The 25,986-nt window shown below is 40.9% G+C and overlaps 1 protein-coding gene across 1 annotated transcript in view; it reads left to right on the top strand.

Moving 5' to 3' along the window:
* The window catches only part of PRKCH (protein kinase C eta), a 110,986-nt gene that overhangs the window by 28,436 nt on the left and 56,564 nt on the right, over nucleotides 1–25,986 (top strand). Inside the window, exons 2-5 of the mRNA XM_026670165.2 lie at nucleotides 10,746–10,809; nucleotides 21,146–21,296; nucleotides 23,996–24,030; nucleotides 24,347–24,435. Coding sequence (XP_026525950.1) covers nucleotides 10,746–10,809; nucleotides 21,146–21,296; nucleotides 23,996–24,030; nucleotides 24,347–24,435 — 339 coding nt within the window. The remainder of the gene's footprint in view (nucleotides 1–10,745; nucleotides 10,810–21,145; nucleotides 21,297–23,995; nucleotides 24,031–24,346; nucleotides 24,436–25,986) is intronic.

Here is a 25,986-nt window from a genome sequence, read left to right as displayed (position 1 = left end):
AGATTTTTCAAAGATTATGCTTAGAGGTTCGGCTATGGCAGTGGATAGCTTTTTTAAGAAGTAGGCACATATTCCATCCGGTCCAATAGATAGAGATGGTTTTAGATTGCGTAGTGCTTTTTCAACATTGTCTTCTGTAAAATTGATATGTATTAGATCATTGTAGTTGTCTGTGGTTCAGCTAGGAAATACCGGGCATGATCCATTGCTGTTTACAAATACTGAGCCGAAGAATGTGTTATAGATGTTGGCTTTAATGGTGTCGTCGTTGCAGTCTTTACCATTAGGTCTTATCAGGGGTAGGATGGACCTTGAGTCTTTTAGTTTGTTGTTTACAAAATTGTAAAAAGCGCAGGTGGAATTGGTGCATAGAAGGTTTTCCTCTTGTTTAATGTGATAATTGGTGCATTCAGTCTTTATCTGGTGGCATAAATTTTTGTATTGGCTTTTGAAATTGACAACGTGACCAGATTTGTTTTTCCGCCAGAGTGATCTCTTTTTGGATTGAAGTTTCCTTATTGTTATGGGTAATCTGTTTTTTTGTTTTGTTTTGGGAGTTGTTGTTGGTACGTATAGTTTGATGACTCTTTTGACTTCAAGTAAAAATATTTTGTAATGGTCTTCAACAGTATTGCATCCAGTGAATAGAGATTGCCAATCAAGGGATGAGAGATCGTTGTCTATAAGATCATAGTTGCCTTTTTTGAAGTTATAATTGGGGATTACGTCATTGTGATGATTTTTTGTGGGCGTATGTTGAGACAAAAGTCAATCATATTGTGGTCACTGCTGGAAAAGGGTTCTTTAGTTTGTATTCCGTAAATTAAATGCAAACTATTGCAGAAGATGAGATCAAGGCAGTTGTTTAGTCTAGTGTTGTTGGTTACTAGTGGTTCCAGTCCCAGATTTGTAACAGCATTGTAGAAGGTTGTGTGTATGGGTTCAGTTGTACATTCATTTAGGGTCCAGTCAATATGAGGTAGATTGAAGTCACCAAGAAAGATAAAAGCGTGTGGGCAGGATGTTGCCCATGTTAGTAGTGTATTTAGCTTGTTTACATGTTCGATGTCATAATCAGGTGCTCTGTAACATAGTAAGAATCGAAATGTGATATTTAAGGATAGTTCACAGATGATGGTGTCAGGAAGAGGAAGCTCCTGGGTAACTTGGATGTTTTTTTAGGTGTAAGGACTTTTTGTAGAAGATAGCAACACCACCTCCTCTACGAATTTCACGATCTGATTGGTAAACATGATAGTCTCTTACTGTGGTAATGGAGTCAGGGAGAGATGCATTGAGCCATGTTTCACAGACAAATATGATGTCAAATTTAGCCATATTTAGTAAGAGGAGAAATTCAGGTATTTTATTCGCAAGGCTTCTTGCATTGAGTAGCTTGCATTTAAGGCCAGCAGTAGTTGGAATTGAGGTAGTTAGGGGCGTGCGTGCTTAGTCTTGGGTGATGGTGGATTGGTTGAGGTAGGGTTGTGGTTGAAGGTTAAAGCTGAGTTGCAGGTTGTGTGACTTACTTTTGATACAGTCAGCATGGTAGTCAATGTACAGGTCCTTCTCTCCATTGTCTAGACATTTTTTGAGTTCAGTGCAGAGTACACGGGAGCGGGCACGTTGCTGTATGGTTAGGTTAGGGCGACAACGGAGGTTCTTATGCTTGGTGTTGGTTTTGGCGAGTGAATTTATAGTGTAAATGAATTTACGTTTGCTTGATTCAGTTTTGCAAATGACCCTGCAGAAGTGTGGTGCCACAGAGCCATCTCTGTTTTTGAGCTCTCGGCCAATGCGGGAAATGTCAAGTATCAGGGGAGATGGTTGATGCTTGATAATCACTGATGATGTTTCGGACAGTTGTGATGTCATCATTATCATTGATGTCCTCTAGACCAAATAAGGTGGCGTTTGGACGTTTCCGTTCACGCTCAACAGCTTCTCTGATGAGGATTGGGATATCATTATTTGTCTGGCTTATGTTTTTTTGTGGATTGGGTTGTGGTTGTTGGGTAGAGATGTGGTTTGTAGCTATTGGATGTTCAGGTTTTTGCGTTGTGTCTTTTTTTCCAAGGTTGGATAATCTTTCTTTTAAGGCGTCCAGGGATGCTACTATGGTGTCAAGGGATGTTATTCGTGTTTCAATGGTATCAACTCTTTCCAACAGATCCAGTTTGGGTCTGCATGATTTGCAGAGATATGGAAACTCATTGGATGATTCTAGGTATTGAATCATTTGCTCGGGTAATCCCAAGCAGTCATGATGAGCGTATTTGTTACATAGAGAACATTTGATGGAGTTTTCATTATCCTTTAGAGTTTTGTAGCATTTAAGGCATGTGCAGGAGTCTTGTGGTTCATTGGTGGGGATTACTTTCTCTTTAGGTTGTGGTTTGGCATTGGATTTTTTTCTTGGCATGGTAGGTTTGTTAAGATTTTACGTTGATTAAATTAATTAATGGAACAATTTTGGGTAATCAATATAGCCAATATCACACCAATCAATCAATTGCAGTAATCACTCTAGTCAAATAATTTTCCTAAGCGACAATCAGCCTAATCAATTAATTACACTAATTATTAATCACACTGTTCAATTAAATTCACTAAATCACTGATTTTACTAATCAATTAAATTACATGAATCTTGTAATTTAATGACATATATTCAATATATATCAGCTTTCTCCATTCTGGTTTTTCAGACGAATCTTTGCCTGCAGGCTGATATTATTTTGACAGAATACTTTAGAGGACTGCATTCTTTTAGTCTGAATAATTACATTAGTATTTATTAGCCCTATGTGGCAGATGGAGATTTGAGGCTTAGGGGCGGTAGTAAGACAATATTCTGACTTCATAATAGAAGTGACCCATGAACCAGGAAATTTACTAATTTATAAACAATCTCTGGGTTGCTAAATTAAATACAAAAGTCTGGTAATTACATGGACCTGCCAGTTTTTCTTCTTCTTGTCAATAAGACAAAATTGATTTCCTCTTGCATTTTCTGAGATTTTTTTTTCATTTCCAATCTAGTCTGTAGACTTGGGATTTTCTCCTGCTCAAATAATAGCCAAGTGTGAACCCACATAATTTGGGCAGCTAAATGCTCCTAATAACTAGAATATAGCACTGGGAAGCCAGGTATTTATTTTTTTGTTATTAATTCTTCAGATTTTTATCCTGCCTTTATTACTTTATTACTTGAGTTATAAGCAACTCAAAGCAGTGAACATATCCCCCCCCCTGTTTTTCTACACAACAACAACTCGGTGAAGTGGGTTGGGCTGAGAAAGAGTGTGATTGGCTCAAAGTCACCCAGCTGACTTTCATACCTAAGGCAGGACTAAAATTCACAGTCTCCTGGTTTTTGGCCAGCACCTTCACTACTATATTCAAAATGAACTTCAGATTCTACCAAAACAAGTAGTAAAATCTGTGGTTTAATATGTCGTATGGTTTGCCTCCCTTTTTTTATGTGTGACAGATTAATAAAAGAAAAAGAAATGGAAGAGCAGACAATGTGAATTGAATCAAATTTATGCACAAGCATATGCATATATGTTCCTTGTTTGGGCAAGCAACCCAAGTATTGGCTCTGGATCAAGTGTGCCAGTGGGGCTGCATATGGTTTTGGGAGCACATGTCAAGATTACTTATATAATGTGTTGGATATGAAGAACTGTGGTGGCGCAGTGGTTAGAATGTCAGCTGCCTGCAATTTGGTAGTTCAAATCTCACCAGGCTCAATGTTGACTTACCCTTCCAGCCTTCTGAGGTAGGTAAAATGAGTACCCAAATTGTTGGGGGCAATATGCTGACTGTAAACCACTTAGAGCGGGCTGCCATTGCTATGCTATATTGGATTCCCATGTCTAAGATTAAGACCTTTTAATAATAAATGTACTGCTTATAACTCTACTCTTTAGATTGTTTGATGCACCTTGCAGTAGTAGGATAACCATGCTGCTTTATCTGTGTACAGCTAGTCCTCAACATACAACCATTCACTTAATGACTATTGGAAATTGTAACAGCACCAAAAAAAGGGACTTATTACCTTTTTCCACATTTATGACTGTTGCAGCATGGCCATGGTCGTGTGAATCAAAATTTGGATGTTTGGCAATTGACGTGTTTATGAGGGTTGCAGGGTCCCGGGGTCATGTGATCACCTTTTGTGACCTTCTGACAAGCAAAGTCAATAAAGAAGCCAGATTCACTTAACAACCGTGTTCATAGCTTAACAACTGCAGTGATTCACTTAACAACAGAGGGAAGATAGGGCGTAAAATGGAGCAAAACTTAAAAGCAGTCTTGCTTAGCAATGGAAATTTTGCCCTCAGTTGTGGTCATAAATTGTAAATGAGGTCATAAATGAGAACCCAGATTGCTGGGAGCAAGATTCTGACTCTGTAAACCACTCGGAGGGCTGTAAAGCGATATATAAGTGTTAAGTGCTACTGCTAAGTGCTAAATTGAGGCATACAATTTTACATTGCAATTGAAGGAGACTATGACCTCTTACATTTGGAGTGTCCTTATCTTCATCCAGAAGGTTGTTCTTATTTCCAGACTATTGAAAACTGCCAAAGTCCCAGTGTTTTGCTTGATGTATTTGTGTACTATGCAATGCATCCTGTGCTGTATTACTTTCTGAAGCAGACTGCATTAGTCAACTGTTTGCTAGTCAATTTGTAATTGGAATGTCGCCAAGGCAATGGGGCCTGCTTTGCATCTATGTTGCAGAATGGAAGAATCTCTAAATGAATTCAGCAAAATAGTTATTGACTGGAGCAGTAGCTGGTCACAACGCAAAAGAAGTAGCTTATGAAGAAGCTTATGAAGGCTTTAATAAGAAAATAGGAACTGGCATCTTTATGAAGGGAGAGTTTTTGTTATTTCTATCTGGGACCAATGACAATTGTAGTCTGGGAACTCTAAACTGGAAATTAGTGTTTTAGTGTGAAAATTAAAATCCGGAGCAAGCAACAGGCTTAGTCATTTATCCCTTCTCTTACTGGAAAGTTTCAGAAGCTGATCTTTCTTCTTAAGATTATAGTTTGTTGGCCATCAGATTCCAGACCGTCTGTGGCTAATCTTGTTTGTTTGAAATAAATTTCAAATTATAGATTATGACAGCAGCTCATTTTAATATGGTAGATTGATAAATTGTAAACCTGCTACATCAGAAAAGAGGGGAATAGGAATACACAAAGTCTAAACCCTCTGTGGCATATTTTTGTCACTTTAAACAGGGCTTCTGGTTTGACCATGGGCTCTGTTTTATCCCTTCCCTCCTAATTTCTTTTTTTTAATAATAATTTTATTAAGCATTAAGTTAAATAGTTAAAGACTAATAGAAGCTACAAAAAATAAAAGAATAAAAAGAAAACAAGAAACATACACACACACACACACACACACATACACACACACACACACACGCAGGTATTGGCGTGTTTGGGTCGTTTCCCGTGTAAGATTGAGAGTATCTTGGCAACGTTTCGACGAGGTCCCACTCGCCATCTTCGCCGAAAGCACCAGCCTGCAGATCGAAAGCATGTAAAAACGCAAGTAGAAAAATAGGGACCATTTTGGTGGGAAGGTAACAGCATTCGTACGCCTTCAGCATTTAGTCATGCTGGCCACATGACCATGGAGATGTCTTCGGACAGCACTGGCTCTTCGGCTTTGTAATGGAGATGAGCACTGCCCCCTAGAGCCAGAAACGACTAGCATGTATGTGCGAGGGGAACCTTTACCTTTACCTTATAAGTAACAGAATAGCAGAGTTGGAACCCTCAGCTTAAGCAGGAAAACTTATACCATTTTAGACAAATTCAGTCTCTTCTTAAAAACCCCAAGTGTTGGAACACCCACAATTTCTGGAGGCAACTGATTCCACTGATTAATTGTTCTAATTGTCAGGAAATTTCTCCTTAATTCTATGTTACCTCTCTCCTTAATTAGTTTCCATCCATCACTTCTTATCCTGCCTTCAGGTGCTTTTTGGAGAATAGGTTGACCTGCTGTTCTTTGTGGCAGCCCCTGAGATATTGGAAGACAGCTATCAAGTCACCCCTAGTCCTTCTTTTCATTAAACTAGATATATCCAATTCCTGCAACCATTCTTCATATGCTTTAGCCTCCAGTCCCCTAATCACCTTTGTTCCTCTGCTCTGCATTCTTCCTAGAGTCTTAATATCTTTTTTATATCATGGTGACCAAAAGTGGATGTAATATTCCAAGTTTGGTTTTACTAAGGGATTGTAAAGTGATTTTAAAACTTCATAAACTTCATGTGATCTTGAATCAAAACAGATCCTTAAAATCTTGTCATTCAGTCCTGGTCAGCAAAAATCCATTAAGGGCTACCAGAAATAATTTTTTAAATCTTGATTAAATAAACCACTTTTTATGTCTTCCTTTATTTTTAATAATCTTGATCTTTAATCCCTTCAAATAATATTGTAAAGCTTGCTTTTTAAATTTCTGTTTTGTCTCTTCTCATAAAGTTCTCCAGAACATTAACAGAACTCTTTTGGAAATCCAATATCAGGAAGTTATCCAAGTTGCTTTTTTTGGTTTGACATTTGTACATTCTTTTTAATTATTAAGACATCAGCTGTTTTCATTTGTATATCCAGTTTAACATCTTTTCCCATACCATTCTTGTAGCTTGTCAGTTTTTAAATCCACTTTCAAACCAGACTCAGTCTTGTCTGGTAAAACTTGTTCTTCTTCCAAAACATATTTTAAAATCAGTCCATTTATAATGGTAGACACTTTTAAAGTTAATTTCTGGATCCATATGTCACAAATATGGTATAGTATGTCCAATGTTAAAGTATTTTGCTCCATTCTATGTTAGTAAATCAAATTTAGGCACACTTTCCCTTTAATTGTAACTTTCAGTGTTTTTTGGTTACTTCTAGTGTCTAACATTCAAATTCTCATCCTTTCATGTTTTCTTTTAAGATTCCAAAGCAAGAACATTTTCCCATGGGAAGGATGCTTATTAATTTCAAAATCTTATTTCAAATTCATCAGGATCCTTAGGTTTTTTTTTATAACTTTCCAAAATCAATGCTATTTACTGTTTGTTCTAAAAAAGAGACTTAAAATATTCTTACTTATCTTTAATTTTAATTTTTCTAAGGATTAAAGGAAACTCCTGGTGCATGTTGTAAGATTTGAAAGATTTTTAATAGTTGAAAAACAGTTAAGAAGCAATATGCAAAACTGATTAAGAAATGAAGCTTGGCAGAACTTTGTGCCCATAAGGCTACACTGAAGCTGGGAACTTGGTGGGAATCCCTTGACTTCAAGGCACTTGGCTCATGGGGCCCACTGCAGAAACCTCCATTCTTGCAGCTTATTCACAAGGAGCAGCTCAGCTGTTGGGTTCTCTCATTCCTCACATGGATTGTGATATCAGAGACATTACCTCATTTCTTTCAACGAAAAATAAGAAAAAATACATTCATCTGAGAAAAAAGTTTCTGTAGTGGTTTATCTTGAAGTTTATAGGCTTTAAAATAGGAATTTACTTAGTAATTTAAATACGATTGAATTTTACAGTGATTATTTTCCAGTCAAGCTTTTCGCTGCTGTGGTTGCATATTTACTCATCTGTTTGTCTGGGGTGGTGGTAGTGGTAATTGTTTCCGTAAGTCTGACATCAAACCATACTTGGAAACTTAAGGATTCCTAAGTGGTTCTACTGTGCATTTCTTTCCATACTAAACTGACTTTGCAAATTGTGTTGAGTGCTCCTTCCCTTTTTACAATGGCTTATCAGAATGTTTATTTTGGGTCTGGTTGCAAGTTCAGCCACGAGGAATGGCTGTTGGAAATCACTGAGTCACCTTTCCAGAGAACCCTATTTTCAGACTATTTTAATTGTTGCAAATGTTACACGTGGTGCGTTCAATTTATATTTATATTTAGCCGTCACTTTTTTTTTTATCAAGAAGAATAGGAGGGAGCTTTTTATAGAAGGCATGTGATGGGGTGATGTGAACTTCAGCAGATGTTTTTTGAATTGCTGTAAAAGGAATGACAAACAAAACTCCCAGTTCTGCAATCTTTGAATAAAGAATTGTTAAAAACATGACCTTTTTGTGGAAAACAAGTACTGATTTTCTTTAGCAGAAATATAATTGCTTTGGTTTGTCTTTTTAATCTAAACTGCAAAACAGTGACAAAGGGATATGAGCCATAACTTGGGACAGCCCATACATACATACATACATACATACACACACACACACACACACACACACACACACACACACACACACACCAGTGGTGGGATTCAATTTTTTTTACTACCGGTTCTGTGGGCATGGCAGGGGAAGGATACTGTAAAATCTCCAGCCAGAGATGGTATTTGTTGGTTCTCCAAACTACTCAAAATTTCCGCTACCGGTTCTCCAGAACTGGTCAGAACCTGCTGAATACCACCTCTGACACATGCATTTATACATACATACATACATACATACACACATACATACATATGCAGGTCTTGGCGTGTTCAGGTCTTTTCCCGTGTAAGATTGAGAGTATCTTGGCGATGTTTCGACGAGGTCCCATCGCCATCTTCAGGCTGGTGCTTTCGGCTTCGTGCTTGTGCGAGCAAAGCGTGATCGGAGCTGCCGTCTCTCTATAAATACTGGTGGGGAGGTTGGCTGTGTTGTTATTTCTTGATTGGTTGATGGAGTTGATGTTTGCACCCAGATCGTTACGACACAGGAGGCTGACACAGCCAATACCTCAGCCACACATGTTCTTACGAAAAAGCCAGCCAATCTGCAAACATCAACTCCATCAACCAATCAAGAAATAACAACACAGCCAACCTCCTCACCAGTATTTATAGAGAGACGGCAGCTCCAATCATGTTTTGCTCGCACAAGCCTGAAGCCAAAAACACCAGCCTGAAGATGGCGAGTGGGACCTCGTCGAAATGTTGCCAAAATACTCTCAAACTTACATGGGAAAAGACCCGAACACGCCAAGACCTGCATACCTGTACCCGTGAAAATCTACAAACACACATACACACACATACATTCATAAGTATCAAATTGTTTTTGACATATTATAAATACAAGGATTCTAATACAGTCCAGGTAATCTCTGACGTGTGATCACAATGGAGGCTGGAATTTCCATCATAAGTCATTGTGTGTCCAGATCTGATTGTACAACCATTCTCTATCAGTACGTTCCTACTACCATTTTATTTTGCCAATTTTGGCGTTGTAATGATTGGCGGGGGGAGACAATGAGAAGATTTAAGAGGTGTGGGGTTTGCTCCCTTCTTGGAAGCCTTTACTCAAGCTGCAATTATCTGAATGTGCTTATATATCAGTATTATCTATGGTTAAAAAAAAAACAATCCTTCCTTCCCCTCTACATCATTTGGCTTGTTTTTTAGGGTCTAAATGCTAGGAATGCCTTAGAAAATGCATTAATTTTTACAAACTCCAGAGGATCCTTCCTCAGCATAATGTTCCCCTAGATACTGAGATTACAATTCTCATAATCCATATGCAGAGGTCTATATGCTCAGAGAGGCAATGACTACTATAAAGTCATCCTCCTTAGAACACAGTTTAGGGAACATGGTATCACTTAGATGTTTTAGGACTGCAGTTCTTATAAGGCCCAGCAGGTATGGCCTGCAATTTTTTATTTTGAAAATTGTAATCTAAAATATCCTTGCTGTAGAGAGTGCTTTAGGATCTCAACCACTTGAGGAGTAGATACGTTTTGACTCAAGATATGAATTCGTATGGACAACAGTGCACACTGTTGTTTTCTTTGAAATATTGTGTGTGAATCTGAAGTTTGGAAATCAAAATGTCCTAACTTCTAATGCAAACATACCCAATTGTAGATTAATTGACATCTGGGTGTTGTGTTTACTTTCGTTTGTTTGTTGGGGAATGGTTATTGATTAATTTATATGTGATTTATATTTGCTGTGGTAAGTACAGTATATTTATTTGCTAACCTCCAGGAGTTAGTAGCTTACAGTCTTTACCAGTCAAATACAGAAATATTGTTTAGGTCCAGGTATGAGAGCTTAAGACTTTGCCATCTATTCAAAAGAGATGCTTCACAAATGTTCATGTAAGTGTATCTGGTATATTAAAACTCCCTACAAAGTTTCCATAATGTTTTTGACATTGCTTGGACAGCCCTTTTACTGATATCACCAACAAAACAAAATAATTGTGGATGCACATGCAGACAAGTAGGGACATTTTTCCAAAGAAGGAGTGCTTTCCTTATGTGTGAGTAAATTCAAATGCTTTCCACAGCAATAGCAGCTATATGCGATTGCAGTTAACATAGATGTTTTCTGCATGGGTATCCACAGGGTTTGGGGACCATATACTGAAATGATTGCAATGTTGTGATGCAGTCTCCACCTCTTTTGTACACACATTGTGATATGACATGCATGTAGATAAGGGAGGCACTTATAGTGCACCATCACAACATTTGTTTCATTGCTTGGACAAAGCTGCCTCGTTGGACAAATGCCTCTACTTTTTGCGGTGAAATCTTGAGCACATGCAAGTCCAATTCTTAGCATCCACACTGGGTCTTATCTTCCAGGTCATTGTCAAATTGTTACTAATGAGGTTACACCTAATGCGGCCTTTTTATTTCCGAAACACATTTGACAATATCTCCCTTTCTCTTCTCTTCTCTTGCAGGTGGACCTGGAACCTGAAGGGAAAGTATTTATAGCAATAACCCTCTCAGGCAGCTTCACCGAAGGTAAGAGGTATACTGTACCTTTTCTCTCTAGTCAGGTAATCGTTACTACTACCATAATACTTCCACCCACCATAGCATGACATTAAGCTCCAATTGCAACAGATGTAAAACTTGAATAAACAGAAGAATGCTATAATTGCCAAATTATGCATGCTTTGTTGGAATGGAGAAAAACTTGCATGGGACATCTTCAGTAACCCTTAAGTTGAGTTCAGAACATTGAGCCTTACCTTCATAATGGGATAGCTGAGGAACAGTGATTGGTTAAGTCACCTACTAAGTGGCCTACTAAACAGATTTGTAATTCATAGGAAGATCTGAACTAGGGACTTTGTTGCTCATGTATCTAGCTGTCAGTTTCCCTCTTAGTTGGGCTTTTTGAAACTTCCCAGATAAACTGCAGGGTATGGTTAATTTAGAATCTTTATTGTATCCTAGACTGAAACCATAGTAATGTTTTTTTTACTGCCAAAATAAGCTTATACCCTCTTCAGTGGTTTTTTTCTCCCACTTTCTTCAGAACTTAACAAACACATTGTATTGCATTTCTCATGGTTAATGTGAAATTGCAATTAGTTAGTGATCTATTTGACATTTCTCCATAGAGAAACTCTCCCAAAGTGTCTCCCTCACTAACCCTCTTGGTACAGGCCATCTAGAAAACAGTGAAGACAGCCTTCTTCTGGAAGGCTTTTGGTGATTGAAGATCATCTTGCAAAAGGGGTTGGATGAACTTTGATGGGAGTTTTAGTTATGGTGATTTTTTTGAACTGTTATGGATTGTTCTACCATCAATGTGGTATCATCAATAATTAGTGTGGACCTGCTTTTTTGCAGGGTCATAATATCCTTGATGATGTCAGTTTGTACTTTCGGGCATACACTGTAGCCTTTTCATTCATAATTATGCCTACATCTTACTTCCTTGCAGATATTCATCAATGCCACTCCAAAAAGTCCAGGCTACCTTCTTTCAGACTTAACCTTTTCTTTCCTCTTAATTTTACAGATACACGAGATATCTCCCCCCCCCTTCCTTTCATTTGTTAATTCACTCTTCCATATGCCATTGCTAGAAAGGTCATTGATTGATTTCTATCACCAATCATAGCTTTGATGAATGGATGCTTTCTCATGATGCAATTCATTTATCTACTTACTCCTACCATTTGCATCCATCTCCTTTCTTACTCTTTAAGTTAGACAGAGAAGCTGTAGACTTGGTTAGCAGTCTTAACTTAAAGCCCAGGTTTTCCTCCAGCACACATATGATATTCTATGCTAGCCACAATCTCTGATTTAAAGACTACCTTGCAATATCCCACAGTTCACTTTCTACCAGCTTGGAAATTTATGCATGTACAGACACATTTAGTACATACTGCTATACATCTCCATTTCTTATGGAAATAATTATTAAAAGGAGAGCTCCAAAATTATTTTTATTCTCCCCCCCCCCCATTTTTCTGTAGCAGATCCTGAACAGAAAGGGACAAACTTTTACAAAAGAAAGGAAGTAGACAGGATGATGTGCTTGTGGGCAGCCTGAATGTCATTATTAAAGAAAAAAAACCTATTTTTTTCTATAAAAGAAAAAAAAAACCTGCTATAATTTAGAGATGGGATTGAGTTAACAGGTTTTGCCCAAACCATGAATTCTCCATATGAATCCAAGCCAATTCTGCTTGTGGGAGAGCGCAGGAGAGGAAGAAGATATACAGTAAACAATGCGTAACCAGAGAAACTTGTATTGCAATCTTATTTCCATATAGAAATCTCACTACAGTGCGCAACTGCGTTAGCCTGGGATGGGCTTTCTTTGACACTGGGGTTCCAAATCCAGGATGTTGCAGGAGAAGAAAGTTAGTGACTCAGGAGGGGAGCAGCAGTTTTGTAAAGGCACAGGAGTAGGCAGTGCTGTTTTCAGTTCAGTATGAGCCCAACCCTTCACCATGTTTGTTGAAGAAAGCTGTGGAGTTGCCGGTTGAAAACAAAGCTTTGTGTGTGCCATTCAATTCAATTGTATGAGGATCGAAGGGAGTAGAAACAGATTGAGGACTGAAGGCTGCTGAGTCATCTCAACCTTCTGCAAGGTTTTTGCATCCTGGAACAGAAGTTGGTTGTCAGTCTAAGCCAGGGTGAACTTGAAACCTGGAATAAAGCAAGTTAGAAAGGAGGGATGCATAGACTGCAGTGCCATATGCTCCCTGCAAACAAATTGCTGCTAATTGTAAAGTTTATTATGTTGGAAAGAGAAAATTATTAAAAATGTGTAAAGAATAACACACAGGAGGAGGAGAGTTCAGACCCACATTTGAAAATGCATGAAGTGGCCAAGCCTCTCGGTCTTTCTTTTAGAAGCAAAAATGTGTGGTGGTGTGGTTATTCTGGGAAGGTGCTACAAAGGAGAAGCAGCCTCTGCAGAAAGAGCTGTGCTGCTCTGGGGGTGGGTGGGGGGAAGCAGGAGGTGTAGTTAAAAGAAAGAAAAACAAACTGGCATTACATTTTGCAAAGTTAGGAGCATTGTAATGAAATGTTGAATGCGAGACATAATTTATTCCTGCTTATCCTTTGACCTGCCATGCATCTGGGAGGAAGAAAAGTCTCTAGTTTGCTCACTTATGCAACTGTGGGAATTTTTTTACACGGGAAACCAGACTATAAAGAGAACAGAATAGAATGCCCACTTCTCCTCCATGCTGCATCGAGAGCCCAGGATGGGTTGACTCCTTCCTATGACGTCATAGCTGAGTCTGTACTAAGATATAAAAGCCAGACCCTGGAAGAGACACCAGCTTTTGACTCAGCTCCTTTCAGTCAGTAGCTGTGTCTCTGAAAGCTTCTGTTAGATAACACTCACCAGCGATCTTCAGTGCCGTTTTTCCTCGTTTCAAGTAAGGTTGGGAGCAGCGTTGCCAGAGCGCTGTTCAGGCAAGTTGGGCACCGTCTGTAGACCTCCCCCACGCCTGCGGTTTGAGCGGTCATAAAAAGCGATCGGCAAACCGATAACAGCTTCAGCCAGCTGAGGTTCTGTAGATAGCACTCATCAGCGATCTTCAGTACCTTTTTTCCTCGCTTCAGCAGCTCCCAGGATCTGGGCAGCTGCTCTTCCAGGAGAGCAGGGCTCTCTCTCTCCTGCAGCGTTGGGAGCAGCGTTGCCAGAGTGCTGTTCAAGCAATTTGAGCAGCGTCTGTAGACCTCCCCCATGCCTGTGGTTTGAGCGGTCGTAAAAAGCGGTTGGCAAACCAATACCAGCATCAGCCAGCTGATCATGTGGCCAGAGGCTGCCCTTTCCTTTGCTGACTTCACTCGGGGCTCTTTATAGCCTAAGGAGAAATTCTTCGATCTCGGAGCCTGTTTCCCATAGTCAGCAGCCATCTTGGATTGAAGCCTTCCACCACAAGGTGAGCGGCCATTTTGTAAGCCCGGGGGCCAATTTATACCCTAAGGGGCTTAATACAAAAAATTTACAAACAGTTTCTTTCCATCGTAAGAGCCTTTATTCTTCAAATGGAGCAAGAAAAGGGTCAGGCAGAGTCCCCCCCACCAGTGGAACAGTCTCTTAAGCCAATAAGAGAAAAAGTTGTAGGCAACGCACCCAATCAGTCCAGAGGGAAGTGGCTGCTAAAATCAGAGCTAAGGCTCTAGCCCCTAAGAAGGCAACTCAGGCTGAGTTGAGGGCAGAAAAGCGCAGACATGCAGCCCTAGAGAGGCAGTTCAACAGAACTATTCAACAGTGCAACTACAGCATGTTTCAGGTGATACCTGTGGGCCCCAGCCAAGCTCTCCCAGGGGAGGAGAAGTTATCTATGAGCCTGTCTCCTGAGGCTTTTGCAGTACAATGATCCTCAGGATCTAAGCAGATCTGGGCCTTATTTCCAACAGGCTTCTGGGCCCTATGCTCCTCCCCCTCCCTCCAGACCTCGAACCTCTTCTCAATCTAGGCCTGAAGCCACCTTCACTCCCTCAGCAGCGGGCCTTCGGCCTTCTGCCCCTACCTTTGAGCATAGATCAGGGGATGTCCAAGATGTTGTCTCTTTGGCCATTAGGCAGGGATTGGCTGAAGGCTTCAAGCAAATCCTTCGACCTCCAGAAAGAGTTCAGGCCCTTCTCCCTTCTCAATCTATAAGTTGCCTCATCACCCTGATTTACACAGGCCCCAGGACCTCAGGGTCCATTCTTCTCTACCAGAATGGGAGGAGGTTGATGAGGAGGGAAGGGCTTCACCATCTGAACACAGTTACTTCTCTCGTTCAGAAGGTGAAGAGGGCGAGACCTTTGACCAAAATCTTTCAGAGGAAGAGGACTCTCGCCCAGAGCAGACATCCTCTGCATTGGTCTTCAATCCTTCTCTCTTCAGGCCATTACTCAACATGGCCTTGGTCACTGCCAAGTTGTCGCCAGAGGAAGTGGCTCCCGAGCCACAAGGAATTCCCTCTAGCCAGGGAGACTCATTCTTCCCCAAGCCTGCAGAGCATGCAGGGGTTTTGCCTTCTCCCACTTTGTTCCTGGACATGGTCAAGGAACAGTGCGCTTCCCCTTCGGCAGGTCCTCGCCCATCTTCTCTGGTTAAGCGTTTCTACAATGTCAGCGCAGCCCTCGACAATTCCCTGGCAGCGCCTTCTGTTGACATTCCGGTTCTGGCCTCATTCCCATTTTCTGGCACTTTCACGTGGGCATCCATACGGTGGCTGCACCAACTCCAGATTAGATTGCCTACTTCTGACCTTCAGTCTCGCCAAGGCCTTAATAAGATTATCACAGCGGCGGAATTCACTGCCACTCTCAATGCCGCCAAATTTGCATCTGGGGCCATGGCATCTTCAGTAGCAGCAAGAAAACTGTTATGGCTCAGAAACTGGCAGGCGGAGTCACGCCATAAATGGAAGCTGGTTTCAGTTCCATTCGATAAGCTTTTTGGCGATGCTCTGGAACTTTATCTCATCAAAACCAGAGATAAACGTAAAATTCTCTCTTCCTCTGGGAAGAGAGCTGACTATCGCCCAGCTCCTTATACTGGTAAACAGCCCTTTCGGGAGGGTGGGGGTCATTCCTTCCATCGCTCTAAGTAATACCTCGTTCTCCCCACCCATCGGAGGTTGCCTAGCCTTCTTTGCCTCCAAATGGGAGGAGTCAACGGCGGATGCCTGCGTGCTCAGCACTATTAGGTCAGGATTACAATTGGACTTCCTAATGCACCCCCACCCAAAAATTTTTTTTAATCTGTCCTGTCTCTCGGGACATTTCAAGGCAAGACCTCATGAATCAGGCCATTCAACTCCTTCTTAAAATCCGAGCTATTCAAACCTGTTCCCCCCTCTCAATGAGGACGTGGGCTTTATTCTCGCCTTTCATCGTTCCCAAATCCTCAGGGAGGGTAGCGAACCATCCTGGATCTAAAATTTCTCAACCAATTTGTAAAATACAGGCTATTTAAAATGCAGACTCTGCATTCTATTTTAGAGAGCGTTCGGGAGGGTGATCTCTCTTCCACTGATCTCATGGAGGCTTACCTCCACATCCCCATTTGGCCTCATCATCGCCAGTTTTTCCGTTTCTGTTATCAGAATACCCATTACCAGTATCGAGCACTTCCCTTCGGCCTCTCATCGGCTTCAAGGGTCTTCACGAAGGTTCTGGAAGCATTGATGGCATCTCTGCTTTCTGTTCCAGTGAGGATCCAACGCTACTTGGACAACATTTTGATTCTGTCCTCCTTCATCCATGCAGCCCATCGGGATCTGCAAATTACCCTGTCATATCTCCAGAGCCACGGATTTTTCCACTCCTGTCCACTCTAATGGTTCCTGCTTCCCTACCAATGAGCAGGAACCAGCCACTCATCCATCAAGGTCTCGCTCCCGCCACAAATCCGGAGATCTCTCAGTTGGTGGTGTTCCAACCATTAATCTGGAAGGGACTCCTTTTCAGGGTCCCAGACAGGCTAGTGATAACCACCAATGCCAGCCTCCTGGGTTGAGGTTCCCATATGCAGGGCCAGATAGCTCAGGACCTTGGTCCAGGTCAGAGCAGGCCCTTCCCATAAATTGGCTAGAGCTCAGAGCCATTTTTCTAGCTCTCAAGCATTTCAGGCACTCAGTGACTGGCTCTCATGTTCTAGTCCTTATGGACAACATGGCCGCCATGGCTCATGTCAACCGGTGGGGGGGGGGGATGAGGTCCAGAGCCCTCATGGGAGAGGCTCTATGGTTGGGGTTATGGCCAGAGCAACACCTGTTGTCGATCTTGGCGGACCACTTCTCCGGGATCAACAATTCCCAGGCCGACTGGCTCAGCAGGAGCCTAGTCGACCAGGCAGAATGGTCTATTCCTCCTTCTCTATTCAGGGACCTTTCCCTCAGATTCGGAATGCCAGAGGTGGATCTTCTCCACTCCTCAAATTGCACAGGTCACCAGATTCTTCACCAGGTTTCCTTGCCAGGGAGCGGAGGGGACCAATGCCCTTCGGTGCAGATGGCCCAAAAGTCTCCTCTATGCCTTTCCCCCACTCCCATCATTCCGGCAGTAATTTAGAAGATGTTGGAGGAATGAGCGGAGCTCCTCCTCCTGGCACCCTATTGGCCAAGGATGCCCTGGTTTGCAGACCTGGTCAACCTGTCGGTGGCTTCTCCTTGGAGGATCCCAGCCCATCTAATCTCCCTTCATCAGGGGATTCTGCTCCACCCGGAGCCCCAGTGGCTCAAGCTGACCATGTGGCACTTGAGCGGCAGTGGCTAGAGGTGGCTGATCTTCCTGAAAGGGTCATCATCACTATCCTGGCAACTTGCAAACTTCCCATAAGGCGCATCTATGATGCCACCTGGAAGGCCCTTCCTGATGGTGCCTTAGTGAGGGTCTCTCTCTCCCGCTTTAGCCCAGTTGGCAGAGGTTCTTAGATTCCTTCAGCATGATCTGGAGAAAGGTTTGGCCCCCAACACCTTACGCAGGCAGGTTGAGGCCCTCTCCTTGGTTCTTTCATGGGGTTCGCTTCCTTCCTTATCCCATCACCCTTCAGTCAGGAGGTTTTCGAAAGGGGCTTCCAACCTGCATCTCCGGTGGCTCACAGGTATCCTTCCTGGGATCTTCATGTGGTCCTTTATGCTCTTACAAAGCCCCCTTTTGAACCCCTTAGAACACTGTCTCTCCGTTTCCTGACTCTGAAGGTAGTGTTCCCCGTTTCCATCACTTCAGCCAGGCGGGTATCCGAGCTCGCTGCTCTTTCCATCAGACAGGACCTTTGTTCCTTTCACAATGATAGGGTTGTCCTCAGTCTGGATCCCTCATTTATTCCAAGGGTTAACACCTGTTTCACAGGTCCCAGGACATTATGTTGCCTGGCTTCTGCCTCCTCCTGCACCATGACTTAGAGCAGCAGTGGCACTCGCTAGTCGTAGGTAGGGCTCTTAGAATATACATTAAGTGCACTTCCTCCTTCAGGAAGTCTGAAGCCATTTTGTTTCCTTTTCCCTTCTCACTTGGGGCACAAGGCCTCTTCTACTACTATTAGCAGGTGGGTCAGATCTTTCATTGAGCAGGCCTACAAAGCTGCGGCCCTTCCAGTTCCTCGAGGTCTGATGGCGCACTCTACCAGAAACGCGGCCACTTCGGCTGCCTGGGCGACCCAAGCACCCTTGGAGGAGATCTGTCGTGCGGCCACATGGACATCTCCATCTCCTTTCATCAGATACTACCGTCTGGATGTCTTTGCCTCGGCAACTGCAGCCTTCAGCAGACGGGTGCTTCAACAAGTAGTTCAACAGTCGGTGTGATGAGCCGGACGAGGACCCACCCGTGGACATGCAGGCTTTGGTATGTCCCATCCTGGGCTCTCGACGCAGCATGGAGGAGAATGGGCATTGATAGAAGTTACCCTGAATGCCCTTTCTATCTATGCTGCGAGAGAGCCCAGCCCCTCCCTTGATTCGTCCGGAGAGGGTAAGTCATTTCTGTATTCATTTGTGCTTTCAGAGACACCTTTCAGTTTGTCAAGTATCTTCGCCAAAGCTGGGGTCTCTTCTGGGGTCTGGCTTTTATATCTTAGTACAGACTCAGTTAAATGACGTCATAGGAAGGAGTCAACCCATCCTGGGCTCTCTCGCAGCATAGATAGAAAGGGCGTTCAGGGTAACTTCTACCAACGCCCATTCCACATTGCTGAAAAGAAGAAAAAGGGGAATATAGTTTGCACGAAATTTTCCTGTACAATTTTTGTATATGGGTGCCAAATGACAAATCATTATTATGGAACAGAATTAAAGGCATCTTGCCCTAGTAGGGGAAAGACTGCAAGCCAGGGTTGTCATCTCCAGTTTTCTTTTGTAGATGAGTGATCCCAAAATCCAGCCTTGTACCATCAGCTTTTCAAATAAAAGAATTAACAAAGTAGGATGGTAACCACTGTAGAATCAAGTTGAATCTAAGTGACCATGCTTTAACCAGTAGCTTAATTATTTCCTTCTGCTTGCTCTAAAATTCACATATAAAACAATAAATTCATACCAAGCATTTCAGTGTGGAAAACTGAACATGGATCTTGCTGACTAATTTGGGGTGCTGCTTGTGAATACAGAATGGAGATGCGCAAGTTCTTGCAGGGTTCCCTAACACATCCAACATATATCAAATCTCCAAAGGAGGGACATGTGAGCCCTTTCAGGTAGGCCAGATCAAGAAGCAGATATTACAGGGATTCCAAGAATGCTGCTTCATTATGAGCAGAATCAAATGAGCAGAATCTTGAAAGCCTGTTCCAAATTTCTCACTTTTCCATCTTATACCAAAGAAAATGAAAGGGGGGTTAGTTTGAGTTGCTCTTTCATACATCCTTCTGCCCCTGAACTGTGTAATTTCTTCTCCAAACCCTTCATAATGGTTCACTCTTTCCTCTCCCTCCCCTAACAGGTTTATTGTTCTCTCCCAAAGGTCCACTCCAAATTCCTTTACAGAACATTATTATCAATAAGAGCAGTGGCTGCTCCTCATGTCCTTCACTAGGCATGGTCTGCAGCATTAATTAGATTCTGCTCTTGCTGAAAATTACACATGTATATAGTCCCAGCCTTGATCTTACAACATATAATAGAGACCTATCAGGGTCTTTTTCAATGGGGTCAGTGGGCCCTGGACGTCTCACAAGGTATAGTTCAGAATTTGGGATGGTGAGATGAATCCAGACATTTCATTCAAGGCAACAAAATGAATTAGATAAAATATAGTGGCAAATAGTTTCAGTATTTGATCTTGCTAACCCTTACTAGGCTGTTATTTTCAATGGACAAAGGCAATGGAGCGAAAAATATATCAAGATGAATCAAGGACAAATTAGATGGCAGTGGTGAGGGTTCAAGTGAATATGCCCCCAAGCCTCTCCGTGTCTTGAAAAGGTTCTGGGGCACCCAATGCTAGTTTAAGTTCATCACCAACTCACTGTTCCTAGGGTTGTCTCCTTTGTGGGGTTGTTGTATGTAATTTGGAGAGAGAGAGATAACATTTCCCTTCTAAAGATAACTGGATTATAAATGAATTCACTGGACAGAAGGCCTTGAAATCATATCCAGCATGTAAACCATGTGACATGTGGAAGTAGGAAATATGCAACCATGTGGATGTTAAAATAGCTGGTTTGAAGAACTGGAAGAAATTAATGATAAGATTTTTTTAAAGGGAAAAAAGAATAATTCATTTCAGGAATACTTTATTAAAAACATGTTATTCTAGGAACTGCGGTTGAGTTTACTTAATCAATAACAAAATTAACATAAATTCAAGGTTTAAAAAAAAATCAAGGAAACCGCTAATAAATATAAGGTACTGTAAAATGTTTTTCATTGTTGTGATATATTTGAATATTCAAAATACTTCATACTTTTTGTAATATTCAGAATATTTCATATGGAATAAAGATTGGAATTGCTACTTCCTGAATTAAGGAGACCTTGATAAGGCTTAAGGATACAACTTTGTCAATTGTGTTCTAAGGCATTTTACCATCCAAAAGAGTAAAACTGGTTCATAATGCCATGTGCCTACACTTAAATCAAGCTCTGCATTTTGACGTATGAAAGAGCAGGAAATGGAATGGAAACCAAAGGAGAAGGATACTAAAAATAAGATTGGCCATGCAGTCTAGTAGGAGCCCTGCTTTAGGGTTTACTAAAAGGGTTAACGGGGAGAATGAAGTGATAACTAAAGGAAACAGGATATTGCAAAGTAATGGAGGAAGCTTTGGGGTAAACATGGGTGGAAAATTAAAGGAAAACAGCAATAGAAAAGTCATGACATTTGAATGACAGGCAGCAAATTATTCACTTGTTTAATTGCTCTCTTGGGTGCCCAGGAACACTCCAGAGGGACAGGATCTTTAAAAACTTCACGCGGAAACGTCAACGGGCCATGCGCAGGAGAATTCATCAAGTCAACGGACACAAGTTTATGGCAACTTATATGCGGCAACCAACGTACTGCTCACACTGTCGGGAATTTATCTGGTATGCTTGAAATGAAAACAGGCTTGAATGGGAGCTTTCACCTAGGAAGTTGCTTCCATAATTTCCGCCCCTTTTGCTAAGTATAAAGTTCCCTTTGGGTTGAGCTCAACTCCTTGTGACTTCATAAATACACCCATGTGGTTTCCTGGCCATAGTTCAAAAGTGATTTACAATTGCCACTTTCCAGGATGTGTGTTTACACCCCAGCTTTGTTTTACAGCCCTGGCATTCTCTGGAATTCTCCCCTCCAGGCCTTAGCCAGGCCTTGACCTGCTTAATTCCTGAGCCAGATATTTAAAGCCAGCTGCTGCCACCTGCTGAATTCAGTACCAGCAGACTAATCCCTAAACAAGTCAAGAGCAGGTTACCCGAAACACTTATTCTTTGGATCAAAAAGAGAGGTTACAACGGGAGCAATCACTGACTTAAGATCTGATACTTTTCCTGAAAGCAGCTTTAATCAAAGCTATGCAAACTATCAAATCAGCAGGGGAAGAGTTGGAGGTACTTTCTGGTACTGGTGGAGAAAGTGGAATCAATGTAGATACTGTAGAATGTGATCTGAAGTTTAGGGTTCAGCACCAGAAAGGTGTAGCTTTCGTTTTAAAATGCGCAAACTGCTATGCTTGAGATGGTTGATACAGCTTGCCTTCAGAAGTTGTGGGTGCTCCATCACTGGAGACTTTTAAGAAGAGACTGGGCAGCCATTTTGTCTGAAATGGTATAGATTCTCTTTCTTGAGCAGGGGATGGATTAAAAGACCTCCACGGTCCCTTCCAACTTTGTTATTCTTCTAAAGTCTCATCATCCTGTTTTATTACAACTGTTGATTATGAATTATATATTATCTAATACGTATAAAATAATTTTGGTTGGAGCAAACAAATCAAGCCACTAATTTCACAAATAATAACTGTATGGAATTAGGACTTGGGCATGGAGATATTGGGGCTTTAACTCCTCCCCCTTCCCCCCCCCCATGGCAATCTCAGCCCTCGCCTTTCTGTTTGCATTGGTGAAAAAGCTTCCATTGGATCTCATGGAAACTCTTTTATCTGTTCAGTTGGCTAGGCCTGATTAGCAAAAGAGGAGAGGAGCAGGTTAAACTTTATAGCCCTCATACCATCCATGTTATACTCCCAAGATGCCTCCAGTATATATGCCAACACAATTGCATGGGTATTTCCATCATATGTTAATAATGCAGACTGCTTATTGGATGATATTTGCAATGTCCTAAATAGTTCCACTCAACAGTTTTGTGAAATAGTCTCACTTTTTAAATACAAAGCAATGAGTACATGTTTTCATAAATATGTTTCTTGTTGTTCATTAATTGAAAAAAGAAATTTGAATTTCAAAACTGTTTGTTGGAGTGGGCTGAAACATTTTGGGTGCTAGTTAGTCAGTACAATGTAGGGACATTTATTACAACTTACATAAGTGTGTTCATAGAGTTTGATCCTTAAAATAAAACAACACTGTGGCTATAAGCCAAAGCGCATCTATTTCTATGTAAGCTACATCAAACCTAACAGGATTTCGATCTCACTTCTTGTGGAAAAGATGGGATTGATTATTGATGCATGTGTTTCTGGGATTAATCTCGCTGAGATTTATGATGCTTCCTACTAAGAGATTGCACTGAATTTTATATTTATGTCTAAATTTATCTCTTAGAGTTTTGATTAGAAATTTTAGTCTGAATTTTATCAGTACTGGAAGTAAGATTCATCATTTACACTTGGATTTTATGTATTTTTAAATGTATTCACAAAATGTTGATACTACCCTAATCAATTTACTCTGGTCATTTAACAATGAAAGCAAAATAAGCAACCAATAAATGAAAACTCATCACCTCTAATTGGTCTTACTTAACCTAAGAAAATGGTTGCGTTGTGTCCACCAGTTCAAATGCCCTTTAGAGATTTTTGGAATGCCAAGAATGAAGCAGCATGTTCTACCTTGCTGAGATTCCTTCTAGTTCATATTCCTTTCAACTCTGAAAATGAAGCAATCCTCCCTCGTATTCAAAACAAGAGGGCAGAATTGTTTTGGGCAAGGCGGTTCTTGATGAAACCCAGTGTTGTGCCATATTGGACTTCATAAGTGATACCCAACACTTTAAACCGGGTGCAGCATTGCAAAGTAAGTGCTATCCTGAAATAGCAGCTTCCACCCACCTACAACTTGGCTACTGCATTCTGTGTGAGCTGCAGCTTCTGAGTTATTTTCAAAGGGAGACTCACCTAGTACATTGTCGTAATCAAAATAGGGTGGTAAAGGCATGCATTATCCTCACCAAGGTTTGCAGCTCCAGGTGGAGACTTACTTGGCATATCAGTTAAAGCTGGTCAAAGTATCCCTGAGTCACAGCTTCCACCTGCTATTCCATCACTAACGATGAATCCTGGGCAAGCCCGTGACACAGGTCTTGCTGTGCTAAAGGGAGGATGATTCCACCACTAGTACTAAAGTTTCCAGAATGCCTAAATGTTTCTGGATGAATAATAACTTGGTCTCCTTAGAGTTTAAGTTGAGTTTACCTCTCCCCACGTTGTTGGTATGATATACACTTTGAACTTTGCAGCTGCCTCTCAACCTTTGTTTTGTTCTTGTGTCAGATTACCTGACCTACTTTTTAAGTGTTTGATCTCATCCTGAGTCATATGTTGCCTCTGCTTTATCTTCAACAGGGGAGTATTTGGAAAGCAGGGATACCAGTGCCAAGGTACAGTAAGTTATTGTTAGGGTTACATCGTGCCCTACACATTTGTCATTTTCCCCTTTTTTACACAATCTTCTTGCAGTGAATGGGAGATTAGGATTTTTTGTGGATCACTAAATGTTTTAAACATTGCTTGGCCTTTTAGTCCTTAAAGGGTTAATTTCCAGTCCTGATCATTTTATTGTCCTTTCTTTGCACATACCCCAGATTGTTTGGATCAGAGGCAGTAAAATTTTTAGTCCATCTCAGAGCCAACCTTACTTTTCTGTATTATTTTCTGATAGTTTTCATTGTTTTCTTTTTCTGCCTTCTTTTCCAGTTTGCACCTGTGTTGTGCACAAGCGTTGTCACCATCTCATAGTTACAGCTTGCACATGCCAGAATAATAAAAAGAACATAGATATGAAGGTAAAGTCACAGCTACACATTTGGAGTTCTGCGTGTTGTTAATTCTGGACCAAAGGGATTATGGGAATAGTTTTGGAATAGCTATGAATTACTATTGTTAAAGACAGATCAAGATGGATAAAATATACAGGAGTCAAACCTAACACAGTAACATCTGACTAATTAAATATATTGTCAATTGCAGCGTTATGACATAATGTATTATTCCTTAGATAATAGGCTTCATTTGATACATTTTGAAATAGCTATGTGCCTTTATTTACCTGGTACTTAACTCCGTTGGTTTGTGAAAAATTGATGTGGCAATGCAAAGAGTAAAGGTATCATCCAATCAATGCTAATAAAGATAACATCAAATGTAGTTATTTATTTGACCAATTTATATGGCCATTCATTGCACATAATATGATGGGCGGGTGTACAGTAACAGTAACAATTAAAAGAAGGTAACCTAGTGCAGAGAAAGAGAATGTTCTGCTATTCTATTTTATTTATAACTTTAAGACCCTACCATAATTGGTTAATTCAATTCCGTGTTAGAAGAAAATATTTACCATGATTGGTTTTTAGATTTTATAAAAATAAGAATTCTTCATTGGACAAGTGTGATTGGACACACAAGGAATTTGTCTTCGGTGCATAAGCTCTCAGTTGTACATAAAAATACATTCATTAATAACAATGATTGTTCTACCTATATTTATTATGGTCTTTTAGTACTACATACTGATAGCCTCAGCATTCAAAGAGGTTTGAATGAAGAAAATATAACCTATGCTGCCAAAATGCTCAATTTATCTTTTTTGTTTTATTTTGTTTTATTTATTTTATCTCTTAATCTTATATTACCTCTATGTCTTATGTTATGCACTTTGACTTTAGTTCTGTATCATGTTCTCAAGATTCATGGATTAGTTAGATATCAGGCTTTTAACAGCGTGTAACAACTTTTGTGCTACTTTAATATATAGAAGTTCAGCTGAAGCATTATATCTGCTGTGGAATTATGTCATGGCATTTGCAAAACAATTGTTATTTTGCCATCTGGATGACTTTAGGAATCATGTTCAGAAAAACACACAGCCGTTTTCTTGAAAAGACAGATGGGAAAGAACAGGTCTGAATGTTTCTCAGGTTAAGAATTCCCTCATGTTGAAACTAGATCAGGAAGAATCTTACCCCGAATTCCCTGAAATATTGGTTTTCTGAATGTGGGGAGTTTGGTTATAGAAATAATTTAACTGATTGACAGCCCAGCATAAAATTGCCCTTATTTTGGAATAGCTGTTAAGTTATCTGAAACTTGTGCTGACATCAATTAAAAGTCTGAATGCTAATCTGATGGTGATTTTAACTGGATGGGGAGAGCATCTGGGTTTATTCAGTTTTGGGCAAGCCATTCTTCAGCCTCAAAAGCAAGCTAGTGGCGATTTGATTTGCTTTCTTTTGTGAGAAGAGATGGTAGACCCTGGTTTCTTCTTGAACAAGTAGCCATGGCTGGCATGTTTGGGACCAGCTGAATCAAAAACACAAGTTGTGAGCGGTGGTAGG

The sequence above is a fragment of the Notechis scutatus genome, chromosome 1 (genome assembly GCF_049901735.1).
Source record: "Notechis scutatus isolate UNSWTSFEM ecotype Mainland chromosome 1, rNotScu1.2, whole genome shotgun sequence".
Taxonomy (NCBI): domain Eukaryota; kingdom Metazoa; phylum Chordata; class Lepidosauria; order Squamata; family Elapidae; genus Notechis; species Notechis scutatus.
This window is presented reverse-complemented; position numbering and strand designations above follow the sequence as displayed.